Genomic DNA, 20,344 nt, shown 5'->3' with positions numbered 1-20,344 from the left:
GGCTGAAATAGGTGTAGAAGTATATAGTTTTTGGCTGAAATAGGTGTAGAAGTATATAGTTTTTGGCTGAAAAAGGTGTAGAAGTATATAGTTTTTGGCTGAAAAAGGTGTAGAAGTATATAGTTTTTGGCTGAAAAAGGTGTAGAAGTATATAGTTTTTGGCTGAAAAAGGTGTAGAAGTATATAGTTTTGGGCTGAAAAAGGTGTAGAAGTATATCGTTAAATTATTTTACATGAAAAAACAGGAAAAAATAGATTAAAACGTATATTAATTTATCTATCGAATTTTATTAATGGCAATATTTATCCGTGTTAAAGATATCCGCATGATCTATACAATGTATCTGGAATTTATAGATTTTTTTGTAATTTTTTTCCTGGATTCGCTGTGATGATAACAGATCATTAAGGACAGGGACTTAGTTTGGGGGGGGGGTCTAATGTTGTAACCTCGGAGGGCATTGTAGCTTTGACGTAATCGCTTTTCAGTTACCTCGACGAATGGCGCCATCCGAGACGCGCCTTCCCATTCACTGTCGAGAAACATTGTCAGCCCGCCATAACGAGAAGACGTTCGCGAACGGGATAGATGACAGTTCACTCGAAAGCGGAAAGGGGGTATAGTCCGCGATGGGTAACGTTGAGTGGGGTGTCTGCTGGGACGTGGTAGCTAGGATGTCTTAAAATGGGAAGAGCGATATTTTTACCCGGTTGAGGGGTCCATCGATCCGGTGACGTCACGCGCACACCCGTCTACTTCGCGCTCTCCGATTGGTCGAGAGGGGCTCGCCCTGCGGTGGGGCTACGACGCGTTGGCCCCTTTTCGGCTCGTGTTTGGTCTATTTTGGTTGTGAACTCGGCGTGGGTCTCGCTCGATATAAATACACGTTGTAAATTCTTATATATTGATTCGCTCAATACGGTCTCTAAGATTTGGCTCTTTGTAAATTCTGTTGGTTTAATAATAATAAGGTTTTTAATTCGGGTTAAAAAAGCTGTACACTTATTGGGCCCTGATACGCGATACAAAAGATACTATAACGCTCGAAACAAAAGAAACTATTTACATTAATATTAATTGATACAATGATAGTGCCCGAAAAACGAAAATAAAACAATTTCACAAAATAAAAGATACATATGAAGCGACAGTAATAAAATTTAAAAAAAGGCTAACTGTAAGTAATGCTGAAATGAACAACATTCTGTAAACGGTGAAATTTGTAGTTTTATGCACGGAATTTCGGGATTGGTTTGGGGTGTAGAAAATGGTTCAGTACTCCTTGGAAAATCCACAGAAACAGTTGCCATATTTAATGCGGAATGAAAAATCGTTGATTTAAATAGTCTATTATTCTCCAATGTATAGAGTAGTAGCACTCCGTAGCTTTGGCTAAGGCCGCGATTTTGGTCGCAAATTTTTTATCTTTAGGAAAGAGCATGGGTGACGTACTAGGACGTCACAATGCCAATAATCTATTTATGAAAATGTGCAAAAGTAGGTTATCTAGAAAATGTTAATTCAGACCAAAATAAATTACTAGTAGTTAAATTTAATTATTAATATAAGTTTATTGTTCTAACCTTACGCTAATAATATAAACTAAAACATAGATACGATAATTATTGCATACGTAAAATTTTAGTTTCTAGTTAAATTTAATTTATATTAATTTAAATTTTAGTTTACAATAATAATTTGGGCAAGATAAAATGAATAAAATGCACAAAATGTTAAAAATCAATAAATAATAAATCTTTTCAAATAATGAAACAAACGTGCGGAGGAATAAGGTCTGAGACTGAAGTTAATGCAGCTTTGTATTAATATTATTAATATTAATATAAATAATATTAATGAAAAAACGATTAAGCATTGCGCCACTTTCACTGGCATTTATCGTGGTATGTTCGTTTCAAAATGTAAGAATTTTGGGGCTGATTTAAAGTGGGCTAATTATATTTAACAATTCGTTAAAATAAAGCGATTGGCGCTACACCGACTTAAATACCTTCCCAAGGATTACTTTCTAATTTCCGAAATATAGCTGAAGGAACTCCACGACTGATTTTATTTCACAATTTAATTCGTCTTTCCAACCGCTTTTCATAAATTGATCAAATATGGGAAAAAGGGAACGCTTGTAGAATTGATAAAAAATAGATCCTTTTTTATATCAATGCGTAGTCCTACTTCGAAGTAGTGCCAAAGGCCGAGAGAAGGTTAAACCTCTCCCGTAGACGTACCCTTGTTTCGGCCTTTAATAACGCTTTCAAGTCATGCCCAACCCGAAAGGTTTTGTTTTGAAATAAAGCCAAATAGAAGAAAAGCTTGTATTATTTTCTTATTTAAAAAATCTTCAACAAATGGTGTTTTATCGTTTACAATCGGAGCGAATCGGCTTACTTTTTAACCCCCAGTACTGAATGTATTTCAGATGTATTAAATTTCGGAGTATATCGGGTAGTTTTATTGAGTTAGCTCCACTTAACTGATCTAGAATTAAGATGTTTTTTGGTGAGTTCGGTCGTATAAACAATTCCAAGCCGAAACTGAATCTTGGTATCTCTTTGGTTTCGACTTGCGCACTCCGTTGGTTTCGCTCTTCTCCGGGAATAACTTTCTAATAAATGTCCAACTTGATCGACCTCAATTTCTGGGTGCAATAAAATCTAGCGAGAAAAGCAGCTCCCCTTCGCTTCGATCTAGCTGGATTTCGGGTGTTTGCGGGAAAAGAAATATTTTGCCAAATAATCCCAGATCCCTTAGTTAGCTAGTGACTGTTTTATATTTAGGCCAAAAGCCTAGTTCTAACGCGTAGCCACTCCTGCGAGCTTGAAACTTTTACAGGCGCGTGATATAGTTCAGGGTATAAAATATAGTTCAAATTGATCATATGAATCTGAAACCAAGGGATTTCTAATCTTTTTGAGCTTTTCAAATAGTTCGGAAATGAATGGCTTTAAAAGTTGCATGATGACTTAGGCCTAAGGTCATGCCTTGGGTATTATCCTAGCTGATTATTATTATTATGCCAACAATGTTTTGTTGATTTAAATTTAAAATGTTGGGTAATTCATCCTATACTTTTGAAATTGCCGATGATTTTTTCAATTAATGGTTCAAACACTTTTGAACTGCGTATATAGATTAAAATGTTTGAACAAGTAATTTAAATCACCCAAGTTCATTTACAAGGGCTTATATATTATTTAATATAATATATTATTTAATATAATATATTATTTAATATAATATATATTATTTAATATAATATATATTATTTAATATAATATATATTTAATATAATATATATTATTTAATATAATATATATTATTTAATATAATATATATTATTTAATATAATATATATTATTTAATATAATATATATTATTTAATATAATATATATTATTTAATATAATATATATTATTTAATATAATATATATTATTTAATATAATATATATTATTTAATATAATATATAAGCGCTAATTAATTACGTAGGTAGTGATATAAATGAACTCGGTGATTTTTCTAATTCCTTGTTCACTTTCGAAATTTATGTATAGTTTAAAAATGTCTTATACAAGTACTTGTAAGTATTTATAATATTATATATAAGCCCCTGTACGTCTCTTCACTTCCGTCAAATATATTCCTCGTTACAATCTAATGTAATGGTAAAACGTATCAAAATTATAGCTCATCCGTTTGAGAAAGGCACCAAAGACGGAATTCCCCTGAAAACTTTCACTTTCTTATCAACCTTAGTTCCGAAAACGAAAACTCAAAAGCAATCAGTTCCGCCATCGCAGGCGTGGTTCATTTGTTCGGAGTTATTTCAAAATTTCATCATAATCCATCCGTAGACTTCGGACTGTACGCTTAAATTAATTCTTTCGCCAAGATTCATAGACGTTGGTACGAGTCATTAAGATGACGTAAAGGTGAATCGTACCCGTGACTAACGTGTTAAGTTCTAGGTTCTTCGCCGTACAAACTTCACCCCCAACCCCGTTCTTCATTTTGCAGACTAGTCAGCCATTAAAGACTGTATACATTTCGCTATTTACGGCAGGACCGTTTTAACCAAATTTGGGCCCCAATGCCGACTTGTGGTGTGGGCCACGGTGGGCCCTCCCTACCCGAGTTGCAGACTTTATTCGTTGAAATGGTAAAATGCACACTCAATCCTGGATCTAGTAGTTTTGAAAACCATTTTTTTTTTTAAGTTTGTGGTGCGGGCCCTCGCCTGTGCCTTAAACGGCATTGATTTACGGTAATATTGAGAACGTTTTTCGCAGTATTAACCGCTATCTTTGGGGAAGACCAAACGTTTCATATTTTACTACGTTAACTCAATTATATTCTTGATAATAGTAAATAAACTTTGATTTCGGTACATTGATTTCGAGGTGAAAGCCTTCGGTTTCCCTTCGAAACTCCACCCTTATTTTTTAGGGATATTATTTGTAGGTTAATCGCTATAAAGGTAGACTTTCTTTAGTCGATTGAGCACCTGGTTTTTGAGCGGTTTCCGAGTGAGCTGTCAATCGCGTATTGTCCCTTCGGTCGGCGTCGAAACAATTTGCACTTGTCGGTGTGTTAGTGAAAACGTGGCGTCATATTTATCTTTGTTTGTTCAAAGTCAATGCCAAGGTATTATTATCGTCGCACCAACAAAGCTGCACTCTACTTGATTCAATTCTACGTTAGGTTTGCACTTGAATTTGCTTTTTGACTCTACAACGTTTTCAAGGTTTAATTAAAGTAAAGGTTGATAATTACCGTAATTGGTTTGTTTATCTGTGCCTAACGAATACGCGAAGTTTTCGTTCTAATTTAAATCTGAACCCATTACTATCCCGTTATTTTTTTCTAGACAAGGGTGTTTATCATCTCCGAACTTTTAGAACCTGGCCAATTCTTTATTTTAGTCTTTTTGCTCCGATATTATACGCGTACCTAGTCTTTTTGCTCCGATATTATACGCGTACCTAGTCTTTTTGCTCCGATATTATACGCGTACCTAGTCTTTTTGCTCCGATATTATACGCGTACCTAGTCTTTTTGCTCCGATATTATACGCGTACCTAGTCTTTTTGCTCCGATATTATACGCGTACCTAGTCTTTTTGCTCCGATATTATACGCGTACCTAGTCTTTTTGCTCCGATATTATACGCGTACCTAGTCTTTTTGCTCCGATATTATACGCGTACCTAGTCTTTTTGCTCCGATATTATACGCGTACCTAGTCTTTTTGCTCCGATATTATACGCGTACCTAGTCTTTTTGCTCCGATATTTTAGACGCATAATGTTTGGGTAATTTAGACTGCAATTCAGAAATATTTATACCAATAAGATTACTTTTGCAATCGCAATAGTTGTTACGTAAGTAGACTGAAAAGTTTACATCTATTTCTTTAAAACCTTATCTGAAACATGCAGATTGAAAGTATTAATGGTAACACAGGTACCATAAATTGAGCATTCCTTTGGGAGAAAACTAGAGCGATTATAAATTCCATGTATTAGTAGAAGGTGAGTCGTATTACCCGCTATAGGCTATATCACCTGATTGTGGTTGACCTTGCCCGGAGGATTTGAAGTGAAAAAAACCACTTAAGCTAAATGCAGTTAACCCGCCTGTCAAACCGCAAAATGTCTGAATAAAGTATATGTATTTTGTTACCGGTTTTTGACACACTACGTACACGTTAGTAGAAAAAAAATCCAGACGTCAACTATAATTTACCAGCATTAGAAAAACGCTCTGTCATTGGTGTCAAAATAACGTACCTAGTTCAAGGCTATCATCACCTGAAAGTGGGGGAAACGTTTTATTAAATATTTACACAAACTTTTCAACTTGACAAATTTATTTCGTAATAATAGATTGTAATTTTTAATATTCTATATTAATATTATTATAATAATATTAAACGCTTTGAAATAACGATACTGACAAGTCAAGGTTTCTAGACGCGTTGACAAATGATTTTTAATTTTACAAGCCACGTTATGACAATGTTTTCGAATCTATTAGCCTTTAAGTCGTCTTAATGACTCCTGACAACGTCTATGAAACTTGCGAAATATTTAATTTAAGCGTACAGTCCGAAGTATTATTTTGGGTGTTGATAAAATTAATATTTAAATATAAAATGATAAAATACGCGAAAAAGTAGATTAAGTCCATAATTAGTTTATTACTCGAAGATCTATTTGATCCGAGTTTCGCGTTTTTTGTTTGCTCGAAGACCTATCGGTACGAGCTATTAGTAAGTTTTTAAATTTCTTCAAATTTAATTAGGATTTAACTATATTATCCCTTTTTATTATGGACTAATCTACTTTTTCGCGTATTTTATCATCCTTCTCACAGTCCATAGGTGGTTTCTTCTAACTTAACTTATCAAATATAAAATGACGTAACCGTGATTAAAGGCTTAATGCTATAAGGGTCACAATTAGACAACTTTAATTCCCACAGTAACGCATTCTCAAAAGAAATCTTTCGATAGAAACAACGGACAAAGGAAGTCTGGTTCTCCGAAAGAAAAAGTTAACGATAAAATAGGCCGTTATTTGTTACGATTTCTATTCAAAGAATGGAAAATCTTATTCAAAAAAGCCGTACGTTAATTATCTTCGTGAGTGCTTTGATAGACGTGTATTTAAAACCGTCAATCAAACCTCCGCCCCGATTATCTAATCGACGAGATGTTTTCTTGGCAAGAGGCGAATGAAAATTTGGGGTCAATGGGTCGTCCTGGGGAAAAGACATTTTGGAGAGAGTATATTTTGGCGTTGAAAACACCGAATGTTGGGATTCGAGGTCTCTATTAATAACAATTAGGTCAGATTTTTAAACAGTGTTTTTTGAAGGACTGCGAAAAAATGAGAGAGGGCTTGGTTGATTTTTAGCATTTTCAATGTCTGTTTTCAAATAGATTTGAAGACGTTGTTTACGCCTGGAGGTTGGATTAACCGCCTTCCGATGGATTAAAGGGGAGATATTGGGGTCGTGTAGTCTAGGGTTTCCTTCTGGGCATGAATGAACTCGATTAGGCTTGGATATTTGTCTTTTTTGATTTACGCTATTTGTAGGTGTAATTTTTAGGTTGACTAGAGTGGCAGTGTACGAGGCTATGCGCCACATGTTGATCCAGTTACGATTATAATAAGCGTAAAGACCCGTATAGACCGAGGATTCTAAAAATATAGTATCCTTACGTAGACCTTAAGACGAGGGGTCGGACACTTGCCATTATTTTGTACGGGATTTCGGGATTTCGTAGAGATTTTGGCGATTTTCTCATTATTTTTGAAGTGATTTTGGGATTTCAATGTTAATTTACCATAGAGAGAGTTAAATGATTTTGCGATTTTAGACAGAGTGTACGGTATTTTGGTAAATGTCCGACCCCTCACCTTAAGTACTCGCGAGAGGAGGCCAATAATAGGCGCTTAAATAAACTATCTTAAAAAAATCGCCAAGAACTAATATTTCCGAGAACCAGGATCCGCAAGTTACTGTTTAGCGGATTATTTAAAGAACACACGACTAAATACGGTTAATAAGAAACGAAAGTTTTAATCAAGAAAAAGGTTAACTATAAAACGATTTAGGGCCATGCGATGGCAATGGGGCTCGACAACCGAAAGCCGCCACTCTCACCCACAATCGAAACTTCTAGAGAGTTCCCAGAAATACCGCGGGCGGGTCAAAGTTACAAAACCAAAATAGGGGACGTTTGATACAGGATAGAAATCTGAATTGTTACACTATGTGTATATAGTGCTTGTTGAAATAAGGGAAACTTTAACCAGGTAGCATATTAAGGCTTAACAAAAATACGACGTTCTTATTAGAGGGACTGATCACAATCCGTAATCGTTGTACAGACCCGTAGCTTTGACTGTACTAAAGTGATTAAGTAATCGATTACAGATTTTGCACTACCAAAGGCTGTACTCGCTGTACTCACAGGGTGGCCAGACTTCCTATATTTTCCTATATTTTTAAAGCCTTACTATAAATTCCTTTATTTTCACCCATTTTCCTAAATTTACCTATAATTTCACAGTCTTTTGAAAATGAAAGAACTTTTTTGTACGTGTCATAGAATATCTAGTGCCACTTTCGAACAAAATCTTGAAATGTACGAGCTTTGTAAATGTCCTTAGTAATCCAAGAAAGCAGTGTACAAAAAAAATATCAACATTTAGGTGATTAATCAGCTAATCAGCTAGGCTAATACCCAAGGCACCACCTTAGGCCTAAGTCATCAAGCGACTTTTGAAGCCATTAATTCAGGTGGCCGGGTTACAATGCGTAGGAGGGTGGTGGCAAGCCCTGCATGCCACGAGATCGAGCCAACAGCTCCCTACACTAACTATTACAGTTAACCTCGACAAGTTTTTATGGAAGGGGAAACCGAAGAACTCGGGAAAAAACCCCTTAACCCAGTGGGGAGAGAACTTGCAAACTCAAGTCAAAGTATACAGATATGCAATAACTACCTTATTATTTTTGCCTATATTTTCCTATTTAGTGTCCTATATTTTCCTATATTTCGCCTATTTAGTTTCCTTTATTTTCCTATAATTCAACTCTAAAATTTGTATTTTTCCTATAAAATTTCAAAGCTTTTCCCTGGTCACCCTGTACTCGCTGTAATAGGTGTACAGAATTTGAGGAAGTGGTTAGCCCCTCTGTTTTATTTCAACAAGCACTATATAACAATAACTGGTGGGTCCTGGCTCACGGAAATAGTACTTCTTGGCGATTTATTCGACTATTCTCCATCGAACTTAGCTTTAACGTAAATGGCGGAAATGTGAAATTAGGTAATCTATTGTAAATACAGAATTTAATACTTCCTATTAAGATAAGAGGTAATTTGAATACGAGTGTCATATGTCAAGAGTGTTTGAACTAACTCGACACTTCTATGAAATTTGTTTTGCAGGGGTTGACTGGTCACTTGGTGTTTGCGATATTGGCCGGAGCTCTTGGTTCGTCTTTCCAGCACGGTTATAACACGGGAGTCGTCAACGCGCCTCAAGACGTAAGTACTTTTAGTTCTTGACCTACAATAACCCCTTCGTGACGTCCGGTATACCTAGATCCTATTTCAGCGCTGTTCGGAAATTATGGAACATTGCAAATAGCGACAATACGTCGCCACTAAAAACGCGCGTCTCTTAAATAATGCGTAGGCTTTATAAATAGAAGTCTAATGTTCCCCAAGAACCGGTTAAATTGACAGATTTCAAAATGAAGTTTTGGCACGCAACAATACCTTTACATTGTGAGGTATAGCCGCTTTTATACCCTAACATGGCGGCGTATTTTTCTTCTATTTTAAGATCCACCAATTGCCGGTTGTCACGTCAAATACGCGTTTGTCGAAAACCGGTGGCATTTCTCAAGATGAACGCGGCATTGTTTCCAAACTCGCGTAATGGGCGCCGGCCGGGGTATTGATTTAACGAGATCCCGTTGTATATAAATAAAGCGGTTAGGCCTTTGCCCAATCGTAGGAGGACGACGCGAAAAGAGTATCGACCCGGTGATGTCACGGACACACCCGCGATTCTCCGGAATGGGATCGGACGAGGCTTATCCGACTATTGTCAGTCGGAACGCGAAGACGCCGACTGTACCTTGACGTCACCCTTGACCAGGCTGTTACTTAACTTCGTCAATGGAATGGCGACGTTTGGGAGGCGGGACCTCGCTACCGGACAGAGCCAGACATTGAAGAATTTTCCCCTTTTGGCGAGATCTCGCGTCTGCGTGCTTTTCATTTCGCGTTTGGAAATTGAGATAATGTAACACGAGTTCTTATTGATTGGGGCTGAGCGCTAGGATTTGTGGGTAGGAAAGTACCGAGTGCCTTCGTGGCGATCTCGCTGATAGAAGCTACTTTTCTCTTTCGAAAGGTTAAGGTCAAACCATAGCTTCCGTTTTTATTGATTTCAACAAAATCCTGAACTTCATTAGAGTCGTAGTACCGGAATTCCGATGACTCGGTGAAGATTTATCCGATGGGAAAGTGAACGTGACTAAGGAGACTACGCGGCATCCAAGCCAGATCGAATTAAAAGAATATAAGGATGATTGGGGATTTTTTTTCTTCTATTGGCTTGGCCCATTGTGCCACTTCAAACGTCTCAGAATGGTTCGTTGGGGGGCGATGACTCCCGAGTCTTACGCAATACGTTAAGAATCTCTCACTAGTATAAATCAAATTGGCGAGATTGTCTGGGCTATTTTTTGTCGTTTCTCCAAGTAGGAGCCACGGGGTATTTTGGAAAATGAAACGCCGAAATTCGATTCCCTTCATTGACAAAGCGTGGGGCTGAATAGTCGTTACGACATTTACTGTCTTGCCACTTTTGCGATACGCGTCTGTGCACTCGCTGTTAGTCATTTTTTATAACACGGTAGAGGCCCTACAGAGAGACTTATTGAACAACATTAATTTAAACCCAAATTTTCCATTGAAGTATTTTTACAGGGTGTTTCAAAAGGCTATGCAAAAAATTTAAGGAATTGTAGGGGCTGAGTTCGCAATTTTGCCTGTTCTTTTTCCCATTTTGAGTTAAAAGAGCGCCAGAGAGCTTCAAAGTGTGGCTGACTAGCTCCTGGAAGTAGGCTGCAACAAGCTCAAAACCAAGCAGCGGGGAAATGCGAACACTAAGGATTGGGTTCATGCAAAGAATATAAAGCCCCAGGAATGGAAGGATTGATATTATTGGTCGCGTGTTTTGGCTGCGCTAGAAACTTCCGGAAAAGCAAATCAGAGTAACCGGTTACGGCTTTATATTCTTTGGTTCGTGTGATAGGTAAAAAATGACTCTGTAAACAAATCGACGTAACCACAGTATTTAAAGTCCCTGCTGCTTGGTTTTGCGCTTGTTGCAGACTACTACCAGGGGAAAAACAGGCATACCTCTCAACTCACCCCCTACAACTCCTTAAAATTTTTGTATAACCTTTTGAAACACCCTGTAGACGGTGGTTTAAATTGCAACGCCTACCCGCGCTCCTACCGGATCTCGAACCATTTCCACCCAAATACGAAGCGCGTGCGTAAAAACTTAAAAATGACCAGCTAAAGTTTATAATTCACACGTGTTTAATATTTGAGTGGAAGTCATTCCAATATTGAACACTGGCGCTACAAGCGGCGCTGTTCTAAAAGAAGCAATCGCAATCTATATTCGGGACCAGTAGTTTATTGGACCGAGGTCTAAGCTGTAATTTGGCTACCTAGAATATATTCCACCTTGAAAATTGGCCTAATTTTAGCACGGGGCTGAGCGTTCCCGGACGTCAATACAGCGCGAGAGTACCTTTGGTATATCTGGAAGGATTCCAGTATTGGTTTTTCTTTTAGAAAACCAATGACGCGAACGAAGGTAAATAGTCCTTATAAAAGCGTATGTAGGCTTGATATCGGCCGTATTTGCCGTTCAAATATGGCCAACTGTCAAAAAGTAGGTATTACTAAAATTAGCCGCGACCAGGAAGGAATCTTTGTCTTTTCGGTGGCGTGATCGTCTCTTTGTCGCGGGATGTAAATGACGTCAATGGCTCTTTTCAGAGATAGAAGTGTGGGAAAACTGTAGCGACCCCAAATAAACGCGATTCTTCACGTAGACTCGACCAACGTCGCTTGACGCTTTCGAGCGTGTAAATTTGGTTCGCTGTCTCCCTTTGAGCCCGCTGTCTCCGGACCCCGGCGAAGTGTTGGCGCCGTAGAAACTACGCTAGTACCGCGAATAAAAATAAAAGTATCTCCTAGTGAGAACGGAAGCGGAAAGTCTTTGGCATTTTTATACCTACCGACATACCTTTCCCACTAGTTTCGCGATTGCTATTTTTACACTCGTTACCTAATGGGTAATTATTTGATTACATTGTAAATAATGTTAACTCGAAAAACACGTGGATTTACTTAACATTTCCAAGTCTGAAATACCAAGGGGTAAGACAGTCTCAGATAATCTGTACACCCGAGTTCGTGGATTTAGCACTGTTAAAGGTACATATTTTCAACAGTTCGCGAGTTCCATTTAGCACTGTCAAAGGTACGGCAGTGTACACAAAGTTCACAGAGTGTCTTGCCCCTCGTGAAATACTGCCAACAGGATCGGAAGAATTTCTTATATTTGTTTGTTTACAAGATTTCGTTGTCGTTTCTAGCTGGTCACTGAATTTATCAATGAGACTTACACGGAGAGGTTCGATGAGCCGCCGGGAGAACAGACTGTCACGATCATCTTCTCCATCATGGTGTCCATCTTCTGCGTGGGTGGAATGGTGGGCGCCTTGGGTACCGCCTACATCGCCGAGAGATTCGGTCGCAAAGGAGGTCTTCTGTACAACAACTTTTTAGTCTTCATCGGCGCCGCTATGATGGGTTTCTGCAAGATGGCCCGTTCCTACGAACTCCTGATTATCGGACGATTCTTAATTGGCATGAATGCTGGTTAGTTTCGAGTTAAATTTTCACTTGGCTTTAGACCCTGGTTAACAAATTGACTTTTTTCGCTTCCAGGTCTGAACGCTGGCTTGGCGCCCATGTATTTAAACGAAATCTCTCCCACGCACTTAAGAGGAGCCGTGGGTACAATTTACCAACTGGTAATTGTCATTTCGATTCTCGTCTCTAACGTTCTTGGACTTCCTCAAGTCTTGGGTACTTACGATCACTGGCCCTACGTTTTCGGTAAATATCGACTCGCGCGCCGTCTTCGGCGTAAGGTCCCATTGGGAAATGATACTAAACTATACGGGTTTCTCTTTCCAGCCATGACATGTATCCCGTGTTTCTTCATGTTGGCCACTCTGCCGCTGTGTCCCGAATCGCCGAAATTCCTGCTGATCACCCAAGGACGCGAAGTCGCTGCCCAGAAGGCTCTGACCTGGTTGCGAGGTACCATCGAGGTTCACGACGAGATGGATGACATGAGAGCCGAATACGAATCCATGAAGTTAGTCCCCAAGGTCACCTTACACGAAATGTGGCACAACCCGATTCTGAAGCAACCACTGATCATCGCCGTCGTTATCATGTTGTCTCAACAACTTTCCGGTATCAACGCTGTAAGTAAAGTCTTATTCCCGGCTTTGTGATAATTAATTACCAGGTAGAAGAGATCTAAAGCTATGGTATATTTCGCTTTAGGCTATCTTCTTCTCGACCAGTATCTTTGAAAGTGCCGGTTTAACAAAAGAGGTTGCCCTGTACGCCACCTTGGGAATGGGTGTCATCAATGTCATGATGACCTTAATCTCTTTGGTCCTCGTCGAAAGGTCCGGCCGTCGTACTCTCCACTTAACCGGCCTGATGGGAATGGCTGTCCTGACCGTTTTACTGACCATTTGTTTGGCTCTTAAGGTAAGTCGGCATAAACAGCTTCACCTTGGCGTGGCTTTTGCTAAATTTTTGGTTTTATAACAGAACTCGATTACATGGTTATCATACGTCAGTATCGTTTGCGTCATTGGTTTTGTCGTGATGTTTGCTACCGGACCAGGTAATTACCATTTTATCAACTCCACTATATATGGACAAAAAAAGGTTGGTTAATAATGATCATTCGCAACAGGTTCCATTCCGTGGTTTTTGGTAACGGAGCTGTTTGGTCAGGGCTCCAGACCCATTGCTACCAGTATCGCCGTAGCTATTAACTGGAGTGCCAATTTTGCAGTCGGTCTTGCGTTCTTACCATTGACAGTAAGCTCATTTACTTTGAAAATCCTATCTTATCGGGGCCTCTTTTTTGAACGGGATTTGGAATCTTGGATTTTTAAAGGCGCATTTGTCGTGTAAAGTCTATGGGAGGGAAATTCTTAGATTTTAAAAATGTCCGAGCCCACGGCCTATTTTAGCGGGCAGTTCTGGAATAGTTGGGTAGTTCTAAAACAAGAGTACTACCCAAAAAGCTCTGCCTGAAAGTAATTTGGGATAGTGGTATAAGACTGGTTTTAACAACAACAATTTTTGTAAAAGTGGCATAACCAAAATTGGGATAAGATTGATAATTTAGGTTTAATGTAGAGTGCTATTAATCAAAGGTGTTTCTAATTGAACCGTGTTATTTCCTTCGCAGATTGTATTTAAAGAATACACGTTCCTAATTTTCACTGTTTTACTGGTGGGATTCTGGTTCTTCACGTACAAACGTGTACCGGAAACGAAAGGCAAAACGGTTGATGAGATTGCGGCCATCTTCAGACAACAAGCGTACGCATAATAGATTCTGATTTCTCTCAATTATCACGCTCATTTGACAAAAATCTAAACTATCTCGGGAACTGAATGGAAAAAAAACACTCGAAAACATTCTTTTATAGAAAGTGAACGATTGAAATGAGCGCGCACGGTCGGCCATCTTTAATTAGACTAGCGGAACATTTTGGATTTATGTTTTAGAAGAAGAAAAAAAAAGTAGAACTTTTTTTAGGCCAAGGGTTAGTTGTTTTAAACAAAGTGGTAAAAATGGCGTTCGACGAATAATTCAAAGATGGCCGTCTACGCTCTGTTCCGTAGGACAGAAATAAGCGGGAATTGACTTTTTTCCGGCTGGATCCGCCTATAAAACAAACCCCAAACCCTCACATCTCTCTAAATGGAATAAAATGAACAAATAGCAATAGAGTCACGGAATCGGAAAAAATAAACTACTTTTTCCCGCCAAAAAAAGACAAAGGAAAACAAAATGGCGCACAGTCAGATGTCAAGATGCGACAGAACACGCGGGTGTCTCCATCTATCGAATAGTTTATCAGATAAATCGGCGCGTAGACCGCGTTGGATAATATATAACATTGATTTCTTAGCGTCGACAGAAAAAATAGATAACGCAATAAATACAAAACTTGTGTCTTCGCTATCAACCAAAAGTAGGCGGGAAACCCTTTCATTTCTATAATTCACGTTTAGAGTTTATTTCGGTTTACTTTTTCGCCAAACTCGAACCGTATATATTTTATTTATGCGGTTTTAACTAGATAAGAATTATTTTTAATTATAAATCTTCGTTTATTTAGTTCTTAAGAATTCACTTTTTACATACTTTATTTTTTAGGTTTATTGTGCTAATTTCAAAAAAAAAGTTTTTTCCAATGATTTTCTATCCTTTACTTGAAAAAAAAACTCCTAATTATCGCAGCTATTTCTCTAATTTTAATAATCGTAGAGCCCTTTTAATTTAAGAGAAACTAAACTAATCTTAAATTAAGGTTAGTTTATTTTGAATATATGAGAAATATAGAAATTCCCCTTTCCCCTGTTGAAGAAACTTATATACACAGTCATCGAGTTATGTAAATTATTTGTGACTATTTTCTTAATAAAAAAAATTAAATTGTAAATAATATAGTATGATTATTCAAAAAAAGTACTACAAATTAAGCCCTTGTGTGTGTGTATAAAAGATATATATATTATAATGAAAAGTATACGATAAAATAGCGCAAATTATGAGAATAATAACATTAGGGCTGTAATATTTTTAAATATCATTCCATAGCATTTATTTTAGTCCATATATATTTTTTTGGAGGAAACATTTTCATTGTTTGAAGAAAAATTATTAATTTCTTTCAATTTCGTTTTGTTTTCTACTTAGGCTTAGCCCCTTTTAGTCGCATCCAACTAGCAAACCAATGAGATTAAAGGGAAAATAATTATATATAGTACAAAATATCAGTTGAGTTAGTTATTTTCGCCTTGTATTTATAGTTTACACTTTAAAAATAACTTTTATTTAAGCCCGAAAAGTAGCGTCTTCCAATATCATTTTTGGAAGAAAATAAAACGTTTTTAGAAAAGAATCATTGCGCTAAAACTATTTCAATTGGACATATCAAAAAGCCTGTAACGTAGAAAAGCGTGCTACATGTATTTATATCTCTAGCTGTAAAAACCATGTTTTTTTTCGCCATAATTCTTTGTCTTCTCAGATTTGTTGAGTTGAAAGTTTTTGAAAACTTGGTTACTAAAAATAGTTTAAATGTTGTATTGTTTTAGGTTTTTTTTTTGAAACTTTTCGTATATTTTCTTTATTTTTTGAAAGAAATGTACAGCAAGAACTACTAGATATCATTGTACAGTTGTAAATTAATAAAACATGTTTTGTTTTGAATATTTGGTTTGAAAAATTTAATTGTTTCAGTTGACATGATGAGGTTATTGTTAATGAAATTCATTAACACTCGTAAATGTTCAAATAAATAGCCTTAATTATCTGCTTTGTTGCCCATGTAGAGATATTTCATTGCCCCATAGGTCGAAACAGCAATTGTCTCACGTTTCACACAGAACACGCGATAAGTTGAAATGGAAAATAAGTGATGTTCGTCGTGCTATTGAAAAGGTTACCATGGAAACGAAATCTTGTTATCGCGAGGCACTAGCTAAACTACATAGATTGTCAAAGCCTAAAATGGGCTAAGAATCCAGAGTATTTTGAAAATGCGCTTAACTAATTCAAATTTCGTTACGGAGTTGGAAGTGACGTAATTTACGCCTATCGCGTGCGATCCCGTGAACAAGGTTTACTTAAAGAAGATTATTTTATGTCATACTTATGAGTTATTATATCATACTTATGAGTTATTATATCATACTTATGATTATGTTATACTTATGAGTGATTATGTTATACTTATGAGTGATTATGTTATACTTATGAGTTATGTTATACTTATGAGTTATGTTATACTTATGAGTGATTATGTCATACTTATGAGTGATTATATCATACTTATGAGTGATTATATCATACTTATGAGTTATTATGTCATACTTATGAGTTATGTTATACTTATGAGTTATGTTATACTTATGAGTTATGTTATACTTATGAGTGTTTATGTCATACTTATGAGTGATTATATCATACTTATGAGTGATTATATCATACTTATGAGTGATTATATCATACTTATGAGTGATGATGTCATACTTATTATTGATTATGTCATACTTATGATTATGTCATACTCTTGAGTGATTATGTCATACTTATGAGTGATCATGTCATACTCTTGAGTGATGTCATACTCTTGAGTGATGTCATACTCTTGAGTGATGTCATACTCTTGAGTGATGTCATACCCTTGAGTGATTATGTCATTCTTATGAGTTATTATGGCATACTTATGAGTTATTATGGCATACTTATGAGTGATTATATCATACTTATGAGTGATTATATCATACTTATGAGTGATGATGTCATACTTATGATTGATTATGTCATACTTATGATTATGTCATACTCTTGAGTGATTATGTCATACTTATGAGTGATCATGTCATACTCTTGAGTGATCATGTCATTCTTATGAGTTATTATGGCATACTTATGAGTTATTATGGCATACTTATGAGTTATTATGGCATACTTATGAGTTATTATGGCATACTTATGAGTTATTATGGCATACTTATGAGTTATTATGGCATACTTATGAGTTATTATGGCATACTTATGAGTTATTATGGAATACTTATGAGTTATTATGGAATACTTATGAGTTCTTATGGAATACTTATGAGTTCTTATGGAATACTTATGAGTTATTATGGAATACTTATGAGTTATTATGGAATACTTATGAGTTATTATGGAATACTTATGAGTTATTATGGAATACTTATGAGTTATTATGGAATACTTATGAGTTATTATGGAATACTTATGAGTTATTATGGAATACTTATGAGTTATTATGGAATACTTATGAGTTATTATGGAATACTTATGAGTTATTATGGAATACTTATGAGTTATTATGGAATACTTATGAGTTATTATGGCATACTTATGAGTTATTACATGGAATACTTATGAGTTATTACGTGGAATACTTATGAGTTATTACGTGGAATACTTATGAGTTATTACGCGGAATACTTATGAGTTATTACGTGGAATACTTATGAGTTATTACGCGGAATACTTATGAGTTATTACACGGAATACTTGAGAGTTATTATATCATACTTATGAGTTATTATATCATACTTATGATTATGTTATACTTATGAGTGATTATGTTATACTTATGAGTGATTATGTTATACTTATGAGTTATGTTATACTTATGAGTTATGTTATACTTATGAGTGATTATGTCATACTTATGAGTGATTATATCATACTTATGAGTGATTATATCATACTTATGAGTTATTATGTCATACTTATGAGTTATGTTATACTTATGAGTTATGTTATACTTATGAGTTATGTTATACTTATGAGTGATTATGTCATACTTATGAGTGATTATATCATACTTATGAGTGATTATATCATACTTATGAGTGATGATGTCATACTTATTATTGATTATGTCATACTTATGATTATGTCATACTCTTGAGTGATTATGTCATACTTATGAGTGATCATGTCATACTCTTGAGTGATGTCATACTCTTGAGTGATGTCATACTCTTGAGTTATGTCATACTCTTGAGTGATGTCATACCCTTGAGTGATTATGTCATTCTTATGAGTTATTATGGCATACTTATGAGTTATTATGGCATACTTATGAGTGATTATATCATACTTATGAGTGATTATATCATACTTATGAGTGATGATGTCATACTTATGATTGATTATGTCATACTTATGATTATGTCATACTCTTGAGTGATTATGTCATACTTATGAGTGATCATGTCATACTCTTGAGTGATCATGTCATTCTTATGAGTTATTATGGCATACTTATGAGTTATTATGGCATACTTATGAGTTATTATGGCATACTTATGAGTTATTATGGCATACTTATGAGTTATTATGGCATACTTATGAGTTATTATGGCATACTTATGAGTTATTATGGCATACTTATGAGTTATTATGGCATACTTATGAGTTATTATGGAATACTTATGAGTTATTATGGAATACTTATGAGTTCTTATGGAATACTTATGAGTTCTTATGGAATACTTATGAGTTATTATGGAATACTTATGAGTTATTATGGAATACTTATGAGTTATTATGGAATACTTATGAGTTATTATGGAATACTTATGAGTTATTATGGAATACTTATGAGTTATTATGGAATACTTATGAGTTATTATGGAATACTTATGAGTTATTATGGAATACTTATGAGTTATTATGGAATACTTATGAGTTATTATGGAATACTTATGAGTTATTATGGAATACTTATGAGTTATTATGGCATACTTATGAGTTATTACATGGAATACTTATGAGTTATTACGTGGAATACTTATGAGTTATTACGTGGAATACTTATGAGTTATTACGCGGAATACTTATGAGTTATTACGTGGAATACTTATGAGTTATTACGCGGAATACTTATGAGTTATTACACGGAATACTTGAGAGTGATTATGGCAAACAATGCTGAAAAAAGTTTTTTAAATATGCAGGATATGTTTTCAATAGTTGTTTTTATAAAATAAAATTAAATGAATTAAAAGAAAAAATAAAACTTTTAGTAAATTTATCTGGCGACTGAAGCGCGTGCCACATTTAAACAATAATGCCACGTTACTTTATAAAAGAAGTTTTCTAATTAAACCTTAAATGGAATTTTTTTACGTTACGTTCGTGACATTTAAAAATTAATTTAAAAAATGAATAAATTTTATGGAACCAGGAATCTAAGAAAATTTATCAAAACTCTATACCGATATAACAATGTTTGAAAAACACCGTGATATACTTTCAAACTCTTCCTAAAACGTCGTAACATTGGCCTTCTTGTTTTGATGTTGCTGCTGCGTCACGGGTGACGTATCGATGACGTTTTACTACGAAAAGCACTGGAAATAAATAGTAAATTCGACGAGGCACCCTGTTTTTAAGCATAAACTGAACTTCTACGTATTTCGTGAAGAATAAGCTACATATAAACAAGTTCCGCAAGCTTAGCTTATTTTATAGAAATATTAGCTGAGGTAACTGGTATTTCCCGGGGAAATAAGCCTATTTGTATAACCAAGGAAAAAGCCCCAGTGACGAAAAAAGAACGCCGCAAAAACTGTCTCCACGCATGGCACCGTTACCAATATAATAATGACAATATTATTAATATTAATTAATATTATTAATATTATTTATATTAATATTAATTAATATTATTATTAATATTATTATTATTAATAATACTTACTTACACGAACTTTCTTAAAAATAAACCGTACGATTATGCATATCTCCTGAACTACCTGGGCCTAGAGACAATTCAATTATTTTTAGACAAACGTCAAATCATTTTTATTTGGAAACAAATCA

General features: G+C 35.7%; 1 protein-coding gene across 3 annotated transcripts in view; it reads left to right on the top strand.

Annotated features, from left to right (window-relative positions):
* The window catches only part of LOC149923540 (solute carrier family 2, facilitated glucose transporter member 1-like), a 52,902-nt gene extending 36,725 nt beyond the window's left edge, over positions 1–16,177 (top strand). For all 3 annotated transcript variants that reach the window (XM_090159750.1, XM_090159751.1, XM_090159752.1), the window contains exons 2-9: positions 8,983–9,081; positions 12,228–12,513; positions 12,583–12,753; positions 12,835–13,130; positions 13,213–13,425; positions 13,489–13,564; positions 13,637–13,764; positions 14,141–16,177. In XM_090159750.1, the coding sequence (XP_090015876.1) occupies positions 8,983–9,081; positions 12,228–12,513; positions 12,583–12,753; positions 12,835–13,130; positions 13,213–13,425; positions 13,489–13,564; positions 13,637–13,764; positions 14,141–14,284 (1,413 nt within the window). In that variant the 3' untranslated portion in view covers positions 14,285–16,177. The remainder of the gene's footprint in view (positions 1–8,982; positions 9,082–12,227; positions 12,514–12,582; positions 12,754–12,834; positions 13,131–13,212; positions 13,426–13,488; positions 13,565–13,636; positions 13,765–14,140) is intronic.
* Positions 16,178–20,344: the final 4,167 nt, after the last annotated feature.

The sequence above is a fragment of the Leiobunum rupestre genome, chromosome 10 (genome assembly GCF_980474605.1).
Source record: "Leiobunum rupestre chromosome 10, qqLeiRupe1.1.hap1, whole genome shotgun sequence".
Taxonomy (NCBI): domain Eukaryota; kingdom Metazoa; phylum Arthropoda; class Arachnida; order Opiliones; family Sclerosomatidae; genus Leiobunum; species Leiobunum rupestre.
The sequence above is the reverse complement of the archived record's forward strand: the minus strand, read 5'-3'. Positions and strand labels throughout refer to the sequence as shown.